We start from the raw sequence: 19,330 nt of genomic DNA on the forward strand, positions 1-19,330 counted from the left end.
ATCAGTGGAAGGCCTCTGTGAGTTTGCAGTACAACAATCTGTAGTAGAAAATAAACGAGTTAATAATCCTGGGAGCCAATTTGATAGAGAGAAAAAAAAAAATGTTTGCTTCACTCCTTCACAAGGTAAGTTTTATAAACTCTTGCTATATGTAAAATAAGTCATTTCTGCTATGCTCAGGAACCTTGAGGTTGGGTCCTCATGTTCACAGCATTTGGCCTTCTTAGTCAAACCATACATCATGATACAACAAGGCAAAGGAGGGCATGGTATATCTTTTATAAACCAATACATTATTATTAGATAGAAACTGCTCCAGTAAATACTGCTACTCCCAGATCCTACATCACTCAGGGTTTCATTTACTGACACTAGGCTTGTGGTTAGCAGCCCTGGGATACTGGGCCTAGGAACAAAGATCCTTTGAAGCTGTGCAAAGTGCGTCAACAAAACTGTTGCCAGAGTAAAATAGTGACATGAAAGGGAAAAAAATAACATGATTTATATTCTAGGCAAAACACATTTGAATCAGTAAAAGGTTGATTAAATAGCCTCCAAGGATAAAGAATGCCTCTAAGCAAGATTTTGTGCTGTGTTGTGATGGTTACTGTAGCCCTTTAGACTGCATAACTCTTAGTTTTAGTGTATTTAGGATAGCTTGGATAAACAGCTCATGCTTTCTTCAACCAAATAACAACAGGTCAGTGAAAGCCCTACAAACTATTGCATGCTTAGGCCTTGACATTGCATGTCTCTGGGAGCCTCACAGCTATCAAGACGGAAACTTTTCCCCCACTGGGACAAATGTGCACCTAGAGGTATACTATATACCTCAACTTGGTCTGTGTTGCCTCTTCTTTCCTCATTTATTTCACTTTGAAATTGTTTGTGAATTCGGCTAGCCCTCCATCTGACTAGTTTTTTGAGAAATCACAGCTAAGTCACTGAATCTCTTGCTCATGTTCTACCTCTAGGAATCTCTCAGCTCCACTTATGATGGGCTCCTGCTCTCTTTCTGCAGGACGCTCAGCAGTCAGTCATGAAGAGAGAGAAGATAAACTGCTGTCAAAACAGGGAAGAAAAATGAAAAGAATGAAATGTGAATAGATGTGGAAATCATTTTTCTGTAATAGATTATTCCTATTCTGAAATATTCAATCAGTTATCCCTTGAGGTAAGAGAGTAAATCCAAGCAGACTTGCATTCATTCCCTCCGGCAGAATTCCGGGCAGAATGGATGGATTATAGTGGATTTTTGTTAGATGTGTATCACATTTTGCTCACCCTGTGAAATAGCCATCAGCTTGACAACTCTATCATCTTCTGAAATTCTGTCTTTCAAGAAAATCTGTTCTGTCAAACTGGCATCTTTAGAAAGCTCTGAAAAACAACTAACTATATATGTCTCTATCAGAAGCTCGATAAAGCCTGTTACTAAAATGATTTTGATAAATTTTATATATAAATTTTTGGAGGAGTGAAATGGAGTCTTTTCTCCATTCTCATGCTGAGGGTGCAAGTCGGAGCCAGGCAGTTGGCCAGTGTTTTTTGAGAGCAGTCCTGTTGCATGCTTTCTGAAATACCTTATTTGCTAATATCTCACTGTCCTTGAATGCATGACTGATCTTTGATGGGCACTTAGGAGTCCTATTTCCATACGGATTTTTACCACCATCTGACTCATATCCACAGCCTTACTTTCTCACCTCTATAAAGAGAAACATTCAACCTGAGATGAACATAACTGATATCTCTCAAATCTTCAACAGATCTTGAAACTCACAGTCATTTGTTTTCTCAGGAGTAATTTGCATGTCTTATCTACTTAGCCTCTGAATTTCACTGAATGTATAGAAATTCAGTGTCTTTGCAACTGCTCCCAGAATTTGTGGGTCATTTAGCAATGAAACTAAGAATAGAAAGTGTTAGGAAGATGAGGAGCCTGGCAGACAGGAGAAAGATTGTATTGAATGTATTTGTTTAAAGAACAAGCACATGAACACAATGGGAAGGCAAGGTGTTCAATCTAGCAGGTTTTGACAAACAGAAAGTGAGATCTAGGGACATTAACATAGGATAAATAATGTTAATATATTGGCGATTCACCAACCAAGACTTTCTTTAAGTGAAAGGCACTTCTGCCATAATTTTAAAGGAACAAGATTATTTCATACTTATGAGAGGTACTGAGATACTCAGTAGCGATGAGATTGAATGAATTTTGTCTGAGCAGCAGCAATGAATCAAAAAGAATCCTATCAGAGAGAAAGTCACTGAGAATAGGTCATCCTTACTAAAACTCCTTCCAAAAGATGTGTATCAGAACTAGCCATAATTACTTGCCCAAGATTTACATATACACATATGCTCTCAAAAGTGTTGTATTAATAAATTGACTCATCTATAACTCAACTATATTTTTGTATAAACACACATGCATAAGTTGAATTTTGGAAAGCTGTCTTTGGGTTAGACCATACAAATTAAATCTACAAAACTGTATCAAATAGCACCACTTATAGATTTTCTCCTTCAGGAAGAGAAACACCTCTCTAGTTGTAGGACACCATATCATACAACAATAGGATTGGAAACAGACATTGTCAAATAGTAGTCAGTTTGTCCACATTTCTTTCCCCTCCAAGTTGACACACAACTATTTCAGTACAAACAATTTGCCAAAATCAATTTTTATTATTTATCCACAGCAGTATTCACTTAGTTGGATTTGTGCTGGTCATAGCTTGAGATTATATAAATAGTATTCAGGACTGGATTTGAAGAACATCCTACAAACACTCTAAAATCTGAATGTCGATGCTCAAAAGAGTTTCAACACAGTAGTAACAAGCAACATTTGCATGTGCAGTTTAAGCTGCTGGAGGTCTAATGATCTCTGTTCAATCAAACCTCATCATACAACATTCATGTGTTATATTGAAAAAGCTATCTTTCAAGCTTAAAGAAGAAGACCTGAGGACACACTTCTCAAGTGCTACAGCTTGAATTCAGCATGTAATTACTACCAAGATCACATACAATCTTCAGTATTTCAAGAATGTGCTTTCATGATGCAACTTTTTCAGAATCTGTCTGATCCCATGGATAAACATCTGTGATGTCTGCACTTGAGCACAATATCAAGCTTCTGTCAGACGGCATTTTGAGAGCAAAGCAAAATATCAGAAGGATAGTACCTGGAAACATCAAAAATAAGATTATAAGAAAAAAAATCACACAACATCTGCCTGTACCACAATGCTGGAATGGTCACAGCATTGCCTCATAATTCCCATTCAGTGTCACCACGTAAGAGTTTGTAATCAATTATGCATTTTTATATGTACTTAAAAAAAAAAATAATGTAATCCCTAAGAAAACTACTACTATTATAAAGAGCAAATAATTCTGTCACACATTTCAGAATTTGTCTTATTTTCTCATTGGCGCTTCAGAGTTTTTCTCTTATCTGTATTCTTCAGTGTTCACAGGATTATTTTTTTTCTCTTCTACTACTCTCAGCAGAGGACTGGAATACTTAGAAACCTCAAACATGTAACCTAGCTACAGAGTTTACTTTCCTACAAGCTCAGGAAATATTTGAAAGATAGCCAGCACATCCATTAGGCAGACCATTTATTTCTTATTAATCACTGCTAAGATTAATAAACTATTTATAAACTAGTTGCTTATGATACTTAATTCTATGAAATCACGTACTCTCTTTCTAGACAGTAAGATTAAGATCATGAATAGTATGACAGCCTTTGCTTATTACAGGTTGTCTTTTCTATTTCTCAAAGCTTTAATAATTCAAAAAAGGCATGAGCTATTCTGTATTGTATTTGTAACATGGGCTCTTCAAGTACAAGACTGTGGTTTATACCTCTTTCTAGTGGGCGACCTATGTTAAGAGTGGCCTCCAATTTCAGTAGAATTTTATTGAGGAAAAATAAGCAAATGCTAAGGGCTAACAGACTCTAGGTGGAAAAGCTCAAGTTTATATTTTGTTTCTTAACATTTAAAAATATATGCACTTTCAGAAAGCCACCATTAAGTTGTTTATTTACTGTGAAATCCACAGTGACCGCAGTCATCACCTTTCAAATGATGGGTTTGGTTATTTTATGGAATGCTTTTCAGCTTAGTGAAAAGCTGTCAGATAACCTCCGTGATTGATGAGAGCTTTCACAGTGAAGCTCTGTCTTTATAATCAGATGATTGGCTTCACTATATTCACTACTGCCTCAGGACAACTCGCGGGTTGGATATCAATCATCTGGAAAACAATCACCTCTCTTGCTGGGTTTGTTGTCTTGTTCTTTGCCACCTATTGCTCAGTCCTGATTTGTAAAACACATGAACAGGGTTATGATGAGAGCCCATGAAATTTCAGCACAACCAGTGATGATGGAAAGGACTTCATTTCTTGTTTTGAGGGAAGCAGCATTGTACATTGTAAGTTGAAGTGTATTTCCCTGCAAATATATTATTGTTTCTGGGGCACTTTTTTTCTCTGTTTGAATGAAGGAAATTTTTTTAAGCCTACATTTCAAAATTGAGACTGACTCCACTAATGATAAGTCTTCATTCCAAAAGCTAAGGGAGCCCTAGGCTTTCCATAACCACTAGCTCTTTTGGGGCACTCAACTCCCATCACAAAATGATGCTCTTTCTTGGTATTGCAGGCTTTGCTGTGACTCAGCCTGCCAAATTGGTTGGTTTGAAAGACTAGCAATAAAGCAGCCTTACTGTAATGCCTTTAGCTTGGGATTTAAAGTCACAAAAATGCCAAAACAACCTATAAAGACACAGTGACTTACACTGCAGATAAAAGCAAAGCACAGAAATGCATCTAATTAATGCAGTCTCCAGTTCTGTGGGTGAAAAAAGAACAGATGTGTAATGTACGCTAGCTAACACTGGTTAATTCAACAAAAAATACCTACAGTAATATTCTCAAAATCTAACATGTCAAAATAGCAAGTGCTTTTAAAAATCCATATTCAATCTATCTGAAACATATTGAAAAATTGAGAAAAGATTGCACTAATGCATTATAGTGCAGTGAGCACAAAGTGAGTAAAAGCTGAGCTGATATTTAAAAAAAAAAAGAGCCTCCGTTTTATCCTCGGGATGGACTTTTCCCTCCTTCCCTGGCAGGCTCCAACATTCTCTTCCCAGCAGGCCAGTACATCTCGGGCCCCACAGCCCTGCTCAGCCTTTCTCTGCAGCCAGGCCTCACAGGACAAAGGGACTTCACTCGGTATCCGCTACTGCTTAGACAGACAAAAAGAGCGTGGGTGGGGCTGGAGAAGCGTGCAGCGGTCAGCAACAATTGTTTTTCTTCCCTCCTTCATGCCTCATGGGTTTGTGAGGATTTGGGGCTGAGGGACAGGCTATCTGCTTTCCTTATTGCTCTTTCAAGAGTTGTTGTGGTTTTGCAGTGGCACACAAGTGCAGTTTGCCTCCTGATTGCTTCTGTGTGGGGCTCCTTTTGCTGCTCTCTATACTGTGTTTGCATCCTCCCTACCTACCTCCAGTCCTCTGTCTTCCTGTGTTGCTGTTCTCAGCTGCAAATTCAGTGTGTGTGTGCTACAGGGGCAACCCAAAGCCAGGAGGCACACTGAGAGCACCATCAACCATGAAACATAAGTAACTCCCCCTCTTTTATGATGTTGACCCTTGACATCATGGCTACTATGGCTGAACTTGCCCACCAACATACCATCACATGTTGGCCTTGAGTTGTGCCAGGGGAGGTTTAGGTTGGATATCAGGAAAATTTTCTTTACAGAAAGGGTTGTTAAGCACTGGAATAGGCTCCCCAGGGAGGTGGTTGAGTCACCATCCCTGAATGTGTTTAAAAACCGTTTGGATGTGGTGTATGGGAACATGATTTAGCAGAGTGTTCTTAGAGGTAGGGTAGTATGGTTAGGTTGTGATTGTGGGGAGAAGCAAAAGTGTGGTGGAATTGAGTGCTGGTACAGTTGTTTCCCTGCTCTGCCTGCTTCTAGTCCATTGCTTGCTGCTCTCCTGAGCATCCAGCTGCCTGGAAGCTGTGCAAAGAAGCAAGGCAAAGCAGAACAGCACATTGCATATGGCATGTGTCTCTTATAGAGCTACAATGCATGCTGCAGTTCACATTCTACATTCTAATATACCGCTGAGTGTGATTATCCTGTTGTGTAGTATGTCATTACAGAAGGCAGAAAGCAAGCAGTTATTCTCACCTGACAGTTAAGCTAGTAGCATCCCTCTAACATCTTTAAGGAGGAGGTGTTATTTTCAGCTCTCTTGGGCTGCAACGGTGTGTGGCGGTGGCCCCCCCAGTATGGAAATGAGGAAGGTATATGAGATATAATTTACTTTGATCAGTGAGTGTTGTGATCATGGGCAGATATTTTTGAAGTGGAGGTTTGTCCTTTTTCTTCTCTATTGTACTTTAAGAAGGATAGGCTTCAATATAGGAATATATTCAACATGTGAAATATTCAGAGGCTGGAGGAAAAACTGCCTGGAGTCAAAATGCAGTGAGGTACAAAGGGCTGATTTTCTCACAGTTCTGTGCTTTCAGCTTGCGTAGTCAAAGCTAAAGAAAAGTGGAGTTTGACAAGGTGCCTAGAAAAAGGTATATAAGCCTGTTTGGAATTGGAATTGTTACAAATCCATTAAATCCATCAGGTCCACCTAATTCAACCACTTGATAAACCAAGATTTCAAGTTGAATGAATTGTATTCTAAGTCAATTAAACTATTGTTAATGGTTGATAAATTTGGAGAAAAAAGTGTTGCAGCAGTCATGTGTAATATGCACATGAAATGTGCTCTTTCAGAAGAGGGCAAGTTCTGGATAATGCTTACAGACAATTAAAAATGTTTAATGGAGTGAAATACTTCCACACAGAGTTGGGCTGGCCTATTGTTACTGCTTATGGCTCAGTAGGATTTGGCTTCGTTTAGCAGAAGTGTTAAGACTGAGTTTCTGTAGCGTCCTATGACCTTCTGTGTGGGAGGTACTAGGCTGAAAAACTGATGGGCATATACTTCTGATTGTAAATGTAGTAATTAAGTTTTTAGTAAATAATGACATCTGAGAACTTTTCAGCTGAAATTAAGTGGTAACATCAATGACTATTTTCAAGCCAATAGCAAATAATCTCATAATTTATTGGTTCAGTTAAACTTTGGGGACTGCACTGTGACTTCTAGTCATTCTTTGTCTGGGAAACTTCTACTGAAAATAATTTAGTATCATCAGATTTCCCTTTGTCCATGCAAAGATGAGGCAGTCTATAAAATTAGTATTTTAAGATTATTTTGGTATTATATGGATCAGAAGAATTTCTGTACTGAGGAGGTGTATTGGGATGAAAACTAAGAGCAGTCTTGAAATAAAGACAGGGAAGATTTGATGAAAAGAAGCTTCCTGAAGTATGGAGCTGTTATCTTCAGGTTATTTGGACAGTTTAGGTGAGAGTGTTCAAATGGGCTTTACTGGAGCTCTGTCAGGTAGCTTGTACAAAGGTGTCTTGTAGCTGCTTGGGAAGATGCAGTGAACTTTATCTGTAATGCCAACAACTAGTTGCTGGTTCATGGGCACACAGATGTATTTGTTGTTCAGATAAAATTTTAAATTTTAAATTTTATCTGACTGTCTTTCTGTGGAGCCCCGTAACTGGTTTCTTTACAATACTTTATTTTCTTCCATTTTAGGCATTCACTGTCAATCATATTGCTCTTTGCTTGGAAGCATTATAGCATAAATCACCTTGACTACAGAAATCATGCATATGTATTTGCATGCTCCAGCTTCCAAATTCTGTCTCAGTCTCAGCAAAACTCATCAGCTAGAACCTTTATTTTTTCTGCAAGGGTTTATGCACTAATTAATCTCCTGCTGTCTTTGTCTTGAATAAGCTCTAGTGCTCTTTCAGTATAAAATATCTTTTCTTGAATTATGGTGTTGGCTTTTTTTCTGCCCTCTCTCCAGTTTTTAAACTTCATGTTGAAAATTGTCACCTTTTGGTCAGAAAAACAGTACAATTCCTATCCATTCCTATCTTTGATGTAAAATCACCTCACTGGTCTCTCTGTTGTACAGAGATAAAATAATTGGCTGAGTTATAGTTTTACTATAACATCATGCGAGTGACTATACTCAATTTATTATTTTCAGGATCTCTGCCTACCAGGAGATGATTGCAGTCCTACCTTGCACAGTCATTGCTGCCATTCTATTCAGGTGAACAAATTTCTGGCTCTTCCCTTCATGTATTCATTTGTACTTGGCAGAATTAAACATACGTTGTTTGACTTGGCCCACCCTTTCTTCCAAGCAGTCCAGGGTTCAAGTGAATTTTTCCCAATGCTTTGTTTGCTCTGTATTTTTCCCTTCCTTACCCTTGTGTAGGAAATGTAACTTCATGAGAAATCAGGAATACATGTATTCTTTCACTCTTATTGCTGTAAAGTTTTATCAGTGTTTTGTAATGAAACATTCGTTCATTCTTCCTCCAAATATTGTTGAAAGGTGATGCTTTTAGCCCTAAGCATCATTTTAGGTTGTTGTTGATGCTGTTTGTTTTCATAATGTACTGTAATACTACATTACCCCTTAGGATATGGACATAAAAATATAAGCAGTAGGTTACCTGAAATGGAATTTATTCTTGACCTTATCTAAATCCACAAACAGGATTGCCATTGGGGTCAGCAAATACCCATGAAAACAAATACCCAGAAAAACAAAATGCTAGGATGGGGCTGCAGACAAAAGTAAAACAGATTTCATCATTTGTTTTATTTTATTTTAAATATCTGTATCAGACAGATGGGAAGAGGTACTCTTGTCCTTAGCATGGAAAGAACGCCCGAGTGACTGCATTTGAGAGCTGCTTGTTTCCAGCATTCTTTAGAGATCTTTCCCCTGCTCCTCTAACTGAATGCATTAGCACTCTGAAGGATTCATCATGCCAGTTCTGTAACTTTCACGAGATGCTACACTAGCAAATAGGAAATTCTCCTTTACTTAAAATGATTAATCCAAGTATAGAGATTAGAAATACCTATGCTGTTTCTATAGCAAGACCTTATCACAACTCTGTAAATCACTGTTTTAACTGAGAAGTACAATGTACAAAAAAAACAAAGCAAAAAGCTAGAACTTTGCTCTTGGGTGATTAAATTCCCATAGTAACTGTAGTTACTAATTTACAACTGGGAGTTCATTGTCTCTTCTCTTTACAGAAAATCCTGTATGTTGTGCTTGCCTGTTAGAGATGGCGGTTGCTTGTTCATTCAAAAATATATTTTTCTATATGAGATCTTACAACACAACCGCAAATCCTGGCATGGTTTGCAGGAGAATTCCCAGCCTGTGCGAGAGACTGAGCTGCCCTCTGTCCATCAAAATTAGCGCGTACTGCAGTAATTACTGCTCTAAAATTGTGCAAGTTAAAAATCACTGTAGGACCAGGTCTTACTTGGAGGAATGCTTAGCTTCAAATGCACTAAGTGTATTTATTTAAGAAGTCTGGTGCATGTGTGTAAAAATGTAAATTCTCCTTTTGCCAGATATTAAATGCAATTGAGCAGTATGTGGGGTGTTAGCATCTTGGAATGCCAGTAGAAAGGCTACTGTCTGACTGCAGTGATGTGGCTGGTAGAAATGCAAGAAGTGAAATGCAAGAAGTAAAACTCTGGCCTTCTGTTTTCCACTGAAAATGAGACTGGGAAACTGAGTTTTCCCACTGATTTGTTTATGATGCTACCCATCTGCTGACCGAGGGCTCACAACCACTCTCAGAGTCCCAGATTTAAACAGTTACTTTGTTGTGTTTCAGGAGGTACTTCCTAATGGCGCTGATTTCATGTTTACTCTGGAATACATTTGGCTTTAGTACAGCTGTGGACTCTAAACCCAACATACTTTTGTTCCTGGCTGATGATCTCGGCATTGGAGATGTAGGATGTTATGGGAACAATACCATAAGGTAAAAAAAATTCTCAGAAAAATATATTTTATACTACAGAATATCTATCCTGAGTAATTAAACCTAACAAGAAAATAAGAGCAGTTCTTAATTCAAGGCACTGGTAGTTCAGTAATTGGTACATTAAAGTACTTCTTGTTTCTATGCACATAGGAATGGAGCCTAAATAAACAATGCACAGTGAAAGGGAATAAACATCATATTTTCATTTTGGTTTTAATTTTTTTCTACAATTTCCTCCCTCCCCTCCCCACGTGCTAACTCTCCAATTACATATTTTAGCAATAAAATTTTCTCTCATTCTCATTCATGAAATTCTTAATTCCATTTCATACATACTTAAGCTTCTCTTTTCCAGTATCCGTTTCCAGCTACTGCTTTTCCAGTATCCATTTCAACTCTTCCTGCTGCTGTAGTCCATTTATCTGGGAGAGATAGGCTCACATAAAATTTAGCTATGTAAAGTTATATGTAAAATCTTAAAATATAAGTTCTGTATAATGTTACATCACTATATTAGGAAATAAGTACTGTGTTTAAAAGCATGATGCAGAAAATCTTGGTTCCAGTAATTCTGTGTGCTCTGGAAGACTGACTGAATAAACTCTGAAATTAAGGATCTAATTGGGCTGGGAAAAAAAATGAACAGCAGGAGTTTTGGAATAAAAAAAAAAAAATCACCCTCCTTTTATAAAAGTCTTTCCATTTTAGTTTTATTTTTAAACTAAAATTACCAGCAGTGCCTAGGTTTCTTCCCAGTGTTGTCAAACACACTCTATGCCTGTGTCTCAAGAATGAATTCTCCAGTAGTCACAAGTCGTTTTACCCACTGTATCAAGATTTGTAACTGTACCAGTCCTGAAGTATATGGAGAATAACTGTTTGAGGAACTATTCTAAAACTCTTGTTTTTCTTGGCAGTTTGTAAAAATAAAGTTCAGGATACTTCTTTTAAAAATTGAAATTTTATTTTAGGACCCCAAACATCGACCGCCTGGCAAGAGAAGGAGTGAAGCTTACTCAGCACATTGCTGCAGCTCCACTCTGCACTCCAAGCAGAGCAGCTTTTCTCACTGGCAGATACCCCATCAGATCAGGTTGGGCCCATTTTGAATGACAGATTTCTAATGTACAGAGCTGAGGGACTATAAAAGCCAATAAGAAGGAATGCAGGGGAATTCAGCTAGTTCCTCACCCTGAGTTAGAAAGTGCATAGCCAGTGTCTGTAACTTTCTGTAAGTAATTTACAGTCAGAAAACATTGTCTCACCAGCTGACATCAGCTTACTTTATAGGATTCAGAAAATCTTTATGATGAAAATAGATGGCTATAGAGAAATGCCAAGAGTACCGTTTGTCATTTCTTTAGTACATCACAGCCTGGGCTGAACTGTTGGAATTCATTTTGATGGTGATGGTTAGAGATAAGGTTGAAACAAGGCTCCCAAGAGAGAAGTGTGGAAGTTCATAGCCACGATAGCACAAAAAGTCACAAAACTGAAGTGACAATGGAATACTGGATCCATTAACCACCTACTTGAGACACCTTTTGGAAGACTTAATAGATATCTCCCACTAGGCGTTACATAGCAAAATGAGGTGCTTACATTAGGAGAGCTAAGTGGAAAATCAATGTGTTGAGAGAGCTATATCTCATCTAACATTATACAGCATCCCCCTGAGATAGCGAAATGCAGTTATCTCTTATTTTAGATGAGGAGCAGAGAGGCCAAATTATAACATATACTCAGAAAAACAGAAAAGAGAATCTACTATATACTATCCCCATCAATTAATTTTCAGCTTGATTTTAAATCTAGCTCTAGGCAGCATTTGTTTTGAAAAATAACACTTGAATTTAGATGTGCTACTGCTAATGAGATGCATCTACCTTTGAGATACGCCTAAATTTACATTTAGTGAGGAACTCTACTGGCTGTAGGTTAAGCACCTGACACGGAGGCTGACAGAAGCATCCCAGCCTCTGCAAGCAGAGCACAAGAGACCATCAGGGATGATCTGAACTATTTCTATCAGGGATGGCTTCCAGCAATCAATACCGAGCACTGCAGTGGAATGCTGGGTCGGGAGGGCTCCCTGCAAATGAAACAACTTTTGCCAGAATTCTACAGCAACAAGGCTATACCACTGGGCTGATAGGTAAGTGAAAATGTTTTAGTGTAAGTTTGAAAAATGATTTAATTACATGAATTTAGGCATTTTACTTGTCCCAAATGGCTGATGGACATGAATCCTTTCCAGAGGATTGAAGGGAGAAAACAACACCTGGTAGTTACAAGACTGAAAATACTGTGATTTAAAGAGTTTTAAGACAATACAAATATTTGCACAGGGCATGTGAAGCAGGAAGCTTCACATTAAAAGCATTAAAAACTAACCCATTATTATTATGGGTGAGCATTTATTTTACTTGGCTCAAGGCTTTTGAATGCTTTGCCCACTGAGAGAATTTTGTTAACTTTGTTATTTGTTCCAAATAAAACAGTCTTTGAGCTCTTCAAAGGCAAAAGGCAAGGAAACAAAAGAGGATAGGGAAAGAAAAGAATAAAGTCTGTACCCATAAAACAGATGATGAAGCACAAGTGCCTCACAGGTGATGCTATGGGGCCTCAAAGAGGCATAGTACTGTGGCAGTTCCCTCAAATGAAGCTGAGGAAAATAGAAAGACATTAGAGAAACACTGTCCTAGAGCATGTGCCTTCCTGTCTGTGACACTGATCAGACCTCTACAGTTTCAATTTTCATCATTCTTTTTCTAAATACTCTAAAATGGACTGGCGAAGTATTTCTTCTCCCTTCTGTCCTGCTTTTATTACTTGTTCAAGTGAAAGATATTTCTGCAATGGATCCTTTAGTATAAATTTATAGGTATATCCCTTAAAGCCAAGGAGTTCAGCTGTGCCAAAAACATTGTCATCTCCAAGTTCTGGAAATAAATGTGGCTGTATTGAATTGAAAGATAATGAGGTAAAGTCTTCCTGGCTGAGTCTATAATTACTTGGCAATCATATAGACCAGCAAACCTCAGGGTTCTTTGATCCAGCACATTTTCTTAGCTTTTGTCTGCGTGCTCTGTTTGGGGACTAGGCAGGGATAGAGTGAAAGGTTGTTTTACACCTTTTTCTCCTCTTCATATTGAACAGGGACAATGCCTAGGAAATCATCTTTCTGAGTCTGGTGATCAGAGTGTTTGTCAACACTGGCCAAGAGTTTCTTGGATATTCTAGTATATTTGCAACATATTAAAAGAAGTTGCAAGTAAAGCAATTGAAAATTAGGAAGGAGGTATATTATAGAAAGCAGCTGGCGATTTAGAGACCATGATCCCCTGACCCTCATTGAAAAGCAATTGAAATCCCATCCTTAAGTAACCTTTATCACTCCAGTAGGTGACCTGGCCATTTTGCAGATTTCTCTTTTTATTGCGTGACCATTTGGGGTTCGCACATTAAGACACAACATTTACCCATCAAGCACTGGTTTCATCCTGCCTCCTTGTGCACTTTGATGCTCTGATTCACCAAATTCCCAAGGAAGTACTTGCAGTGCTACTTGAGCATCTGTTCAAGTTGTCCACTTAAATGTTCTGATTTTTTTCATGCTTTAAAACTTTCAGGAAAGTGGCATCAAGGTGTAAACTGTGAATCCTTCAATGATCATTGTCACCATCCCCTAAATCATGGGTTTGACTACTTTTATGGCATGCCTTTTACACTTATAAGCAACTGTCAAGAAAACAAACCTCCAGAGATGGATGTAGCCCTTCAAGACAGGCTTTGGCTTTACAGTCAGATAATTGCCCTTGCTGTGCTTACTCTTGCTGCTGGAAGACTGACTGGTTTGGTTTCCATCCGCTGGAAGATAATTGCCTGTTTCACGTTGGCGAGCTGCCTTTTCTTCATTTCTTGGTACTCCAGTTATGGCTTTGTGCAGCGTTGGAACTGCATCTTGATGAGGAACCATGATATCACTGAGCAGCCAATGAGATTAGAGAGGACTGCTTCCATCATGTTGAAGGAAGCAGTATCATTTATCAAAAGGTAAATGATTGTCTGTAGTTTTCTTTAAAAGTGAGAGGAGGCTCTGGGCTCTTGGAGTAGGATATTTTTTTCCAATCTAGCTATAGCCATATTGCTTTTAAAAATTAACTTTTTAAAGTCATAGCCAAGTTTTTTTATTTAGAAATTTAAATTTTAGTTGCAACTGCCCACGTAGAAAAAGACAACAAATGAGATTTCACCAAATGATACATAAACATCTCACTATACACTGTAATCTGTAAATAATAAATTTGTTCCATTGACCAGCTAATTCTTACATGTCACTCTGCAAGCCTCATTTGTGCTTTTTCTCATAACTCTTATAAAACATGAGATAAAAGGGGAATGATGCACAAAATTATTTCATGTGAAAATCTCAAAACATTTAGCTCCATTTTCATGTCATTCGAACACTTGAGAAGGAAGCTGACTAACAGCATTAATTTACTACTAGCTTCAAGTTCATCTTTGGCCTATACAGCCCTTGATAAATACTTCTGTGCCAGATGTCTTTCTGTAAAACAGGGAGAGTAACTATCCTTTTCTTAAAATTATATTTAAACATACATACTGAAAAACTTTAATGGCCATCTTAGAAAAGCCATGTCAATCTAGGTAAATATAAAACTATTTCCAATTACATTTAATTAAAAAAAGAATCAGAGACGCAGCTGATTCTTAAAAGCACTGCACAAGTACCATGCCTGTTTACACATTGGAATCTGACTAAAAACTGTCTTGTCTGCATTTTATGCAAGAAAGCAACAATTAACTAAGATCAACAGGATTGTATGTGGATACAGTATAGACCTATTGTTTGTGTCAGTGCACTGATGAATATGAAAACTTTAAAAATATTTCAAATGCACAGCAAAAATTATGCTTCCTTTTTTTTAAGAAACAGACATGGACCATTCCTTCTCTTTGTTTCCTTTCTTCATGTTCACACACCTCTCTTCACCACAGTGAAATTTCTTGGGAAAAGCCATCATGGTTTGTATGGAGACAACATAGAAGAAATGGATTGGATGGTGGGTAAGTATCCTTGATGAGGGATTTGTTTCAGATATGTATATCTGTGTGTTTTAAAGCAAGAGAAGTAATAAAGCCAAGGTATCCACAGCAATCTATGCTGTTAAAACCTTCTCAGAGCACATTGCAAAAGATAATCAAAATGTTATACATGTGGATTGATGTTTCTAATTGCTTAATTGGAACCCTGCTGTCTCTCTTCTTAAATTCAAGGCAAAATTTTAGATTTGCTTGACAAGGAAGGTTTGAAAAATCATACATTCACGTACTTTGCCTCTGATCATGGAGGACACTTGGAAGCTCAGGATGGTTCTGCCCAGATGGGTGGCTGGAATGGCATTTATAAAGGTAGGAAATGAAATACAGCTTTACATGTTGATTAGAAACAGAAACACAATGATGTAACCTAGGTGAAGTTGTTAAGGCTAGAGTGGGTACAGGCAACAAACATAGGTGCTTTAATCCTACTTTTTCTTTCAGTAAAATGTAAGCATTATTACACATCTCTTTGATAACGGTATTATATAGTTTGATACCTGTAAACTTTTTGGTGTTCTCAAGTGAAAAGCACTGAATAAAATACAATAGATCCCTTTAAAGCTCCCCTTTTCCCCTGCTAGTCCCCACATTAGTTTGTTCCTGATTTACTTGTTTCTTTTTCTCATTATTTCCAGAAATCATTGCTGTCCACCTATTTGATATGAAATAGGGTAAAGACACATTGTGCTATGACTTACAGCAAGAGTTTAGCCCCCTGTATGCCTCAATACTCTATGTAAACCAGTGATTGGCATAAGACCCAAATGACTTTGGCAATGCAAAAAGACTTCACTCACTACTGCCTGCTTTTTGTGCTGTGAATTTTGATTCAGCCTCCTGAGCAGTGCAGTAGATTTTTAAAGCCACAAGATACTCATTCATTGCACTTTCTCCCATCTGCTCCATCAGCACTGAATCATCTGCGTTCTGCCATGAACATGTGCTTCTGAGTTCAGAGATGTTGCATTAGGAAAGTCAGATCCAAATCTCAATTTGAAAAATACAAAAGATGCTTAAGGCATTTGGAAATACTTCTGTGTTAAGAACATGTATTTTCTTCCAATACTTGAAGGGAGCATATAAACAGGAGGCGGTATGTCTGTTTATGAGAGTGGATAGTGATAGGAAAAGGGGAAATGGTTTTAAAATAAGGCAGGGGAGATTTATGTTTAGATATTAGGAGGAAGTTTTTCACTCAGAGGGTGACACAGTGGAACAGGTTGCCCAAGGAGGTTGTGGATGCTCCATCTCTGGAGGCTTTCAAGGCCAGGCTGGATGTGGCTCTGGGCAGCCTGGTCTGCTGGTTGGTGAGTCCGCACATAGCAGGTAGGATCTTTGAGGTCCTTTTCAACCCAGGCCATTCTATGATTCTATGATTCTGAAGGGAACCCATGGCTACAAAGAGAAGAAATACTTTTTACAGCTGTTTGTTAAAGTAAGATACTAATTCTTAAGTTTTGTATAGGTTTAAACAGAATATCAAGTATTTCTTCAGTCTTGTGTCTGCTTCCTCTGTGAATGCTTCCTTGTGAGTTTGCCTCTGAACTGCTGTATATTGTTTAATTTTACTGCAGGTGGAAAAGGCATGGGAGGTTGGGAAGGAGGGATCCGTGTGCCAGGAATATTCAGGTGGCCAGGAGTGTTACCTGCAGGCATTGTTATCAATGAACCTACGAGTCTGATGGATATTTTTCCCACTGTTGTTCATCTGGCTGGAGGAATATTGCCACAGGACAGGTATGGAGATATCTTCAGCAAGAGAAATTGAACGGAGAGTTATCAACTAAATAATTTCAGTGTTTTATTTTTTTTTTAATAATCCAAGGAAATCTCCCATCTATACCGTATTTTCAAGCCCAGTCTAAGATTTTAAACTCAAAAGCAACCCTCCCTTTTTTCTCCATACACACGTGGATATGCCCACAGGTATGCATGTGGCCACAGGTCTTGTTCATTTCTAAACAAGTTCAATGTCACTCAGGAAAGAATTGATGGCTGAGGTTGTTTTGGGATTAAATTACCAGAGCTAAGGACACATACAGATTCCTCCTAACAACATTAAGCCCATACTTGTTCAAACGATTTCTATAAACTCCTTTGAATTTGCTATATATAAGCAATTATGAGATCAGTATCAATTTGTCTGAATAAAGAATATTATTCCAGTAGACCAAACATTAAATATTGTGTATGTATTACTAACTGGAATAAGTTTATCCACATATTTTGAAAATAGTGAATTAACTCAATAAATTGAAAAAATCTGAAGGATTTAAAATGTGGGTCTGACAATCTGCTGGCTGTGATAATATACAGTTAACTCTGTCAGGTTTGTCCCCTCCTAAAAATGCATTACGTTAGGGTAATCGACGGACGAAACTTGATGCCTTTACTCCAAGGAAGAACTCAAAAGTCAGAGCATAAGTTTCTCTTTCACTATTGTGGATCCTACTTGCATGCAGTGCGGTGGCACCAAAAGGACAGTAAGTGTAAACGTTCCACGTTAACTACAGTATATAAGATTTCTTCCCTTGATATCTTTCTTGCTGTATGACAGATTTCTTGCATGATGAGATTTATCTGTATTGATCTCTGAGATTTTTGAAATTGTTATGCATTGTATACCAGTAATTCTCGCTAGCTGGAGCTGCCTTATAGCTAAAAAATACTTACAAGTAATAAAGGAAATGTGTTATAGGAAGTGGGATGGAAATAGAAGCTAGGTGCTTACTACACTTGAAGCCTGATACTGTCTTCTTCACTGTTTTCTATCTTCAAAATCAGTACTTGGTGCAGAGAATGTTCTCTGTGGTGATGGGAAAGCCAGGGTTTGTGACAAGAGGTCTCCTTAGTGAGCAACCACTGCTTGAAGACAATTCACCTTTTTCTCTGCTGTCTTGTAGTTGTACTATAAGATTTCTTTCCTGACAGGTGGAGCTGTCTGGAAGGCTCATTATGTGACCCCAGTCTTTCATCCAGCTGGGGCTGGGGCTTGTTATGGAAAAAGAATTTGCCCATGTTTTGGGGAAGGCGTGACCCATCATGACCCTCCACTGCTGTTTGACCTCTCACGAGACCCTTCTGAGTCCCAGCCTCTGTCAGCTGACACTGAGCCCCTCTTTGACACAGTAATAGAGCGAATTGGGAGAGCCATTGAAGAGCACCGCATGACACTGACTGCAGTCCCACAGCAGCTCTCCAGGTACAACATCATCTGGAAGCCGTGGCTGCAGCCCTGTTGTGGGACATTCCCATTCTGTTGGTGTGATAAAGAAGGTGAAAGCACACAGAGTTTGTGAGATGGATGACCGCTAACGTGTCCTTTGGCGCTGAGTCCTTTGCTGACCAAACTTTTAGAAAATAATCATGTCCTTTGTCTTGCAAGCCAAGCGAATGAAAATAAACTAGTTTTGAGTTGAGATTTACCCTTTTATTCTTTACCATTAAACAAAGGTTTAAGGAAATCCTGTCCGGTGTGGTAAAGGACTTAAGTGGAGACAGTTTTTCACAGATTCAGATCTAAGAGACAGCTGTAGAGGGGTATGCCTAAATTCTGTCTAGTTTATGCCTGCCCAAGCAGGACGGACAATTTGGAGAACTCTGAAGAAACACTAGTATGTTATGCTGACTTAGATAAATCTCCTTATGATTGCAGTTGTGCTCCTGTGGTCTATGATTCACGGGCATTCTCTATCCAACATAGTAGTTTGTCATTATTGGTTTCTGCATTTTTCTATCATCTTTGCAAAAGTATTATTGAGATGTTGAATGATTGTGATTTTGCCAGGGGTAGTTCTCATGCAACTTTAGTTGATTGACAATAACACATATCACGAAAAAGTATGAAGTTGGAAATGTTGAAGACCAGTATAACTCTGCAATAGTGCCAAAAAAGAGGGAAGCAATTTGCTCTTCAGTAGGAGGTCCTGATGCAGATTATGTTGGCACACAGTAGTTTTATTGTATAAATGTTGCCATTAAAAATGTTTTGAATAAATAGCATGCACTGTTTCGTAGTCAGTTAGCAAAATGTGGTCCTTTTGAGGCTCATAGGAATTAATGTTTAAAATACTTGGCAGTCATATGCCTATATTTACAAACCATAGCTCCTAAGAAGGGATCATGCCAGTACTAGCTTAAAAGAAAACAAGAACCAACCAAACAAAAACCTAGTGGTGTGACCCTAACTAGGCTTTCTATGGAGG

The 19,330-nt window shown here is 38.3% G+C and overlaps 1 protein-coding gene across 2 annotated transcripts; it reads left to right on the forward strand.

Annotated features, from left to right (window-relative positions):
• The first annotated feature begins 5,174 nt into the window (after positions 1-5,174).
• LOC100546484 (arylsulfatase D-like) lies at positions 5,175-18,546 on the forward strand. Of its 2 annotated transcripts, none has more exons than XM_010727306.3 (11): positions 5,175-5,327; positions 8,180-8,245; positions 9,846-9,995; positions 10,970-11,091; positions 12,031-12,153; positions 13,631-14,054; positions 14,953-15,089; positions 15,300-15,434; positions 16,700-16,862; positions 17,487-17,608; positions 18,057-18,546. In XM_010727306.3, the coding sequence occupies exons 2-11, from the start codon at positions 8,199-8,201 to the stop codon at positions 18,422-18,424; spliced, it is 1,791 nt and encodes a 596-aa protein (XP_010725608.1). In that variant the 5' UTR covers positions 5,175-5,327; positions 8,180-8,198; the 3' UTR covers positions 18,425-18,546. The 2 variants fall into 2 exon arrangements, with proteins under 2 accessions (XP_010725608.1, XP_010725614.1); XM_010727312.3 differs by having other exon boundaries at positions 5,175-5,266.
• Positions 18,547-19,330: the final 784 nt, after the last annotated feature.

The sequence above is a fragment of the Meleagris gallopavo genome, chromosome 1, assembly GCF_000146605.3.
Source record: "Meleagris gallopavo isolate NT-WF06-2002-E0010 breed Aviagen turkey brand Nicholas breeding stock chromosome 1, Turkey_5.1, whole genome shotgun sequence".
Lineage (NCBI taxonomy): Eukaryota > Metazoa > Chordata > Aves > Galliformes > Phasianidae > Meleagris > Meleagris gallopavo.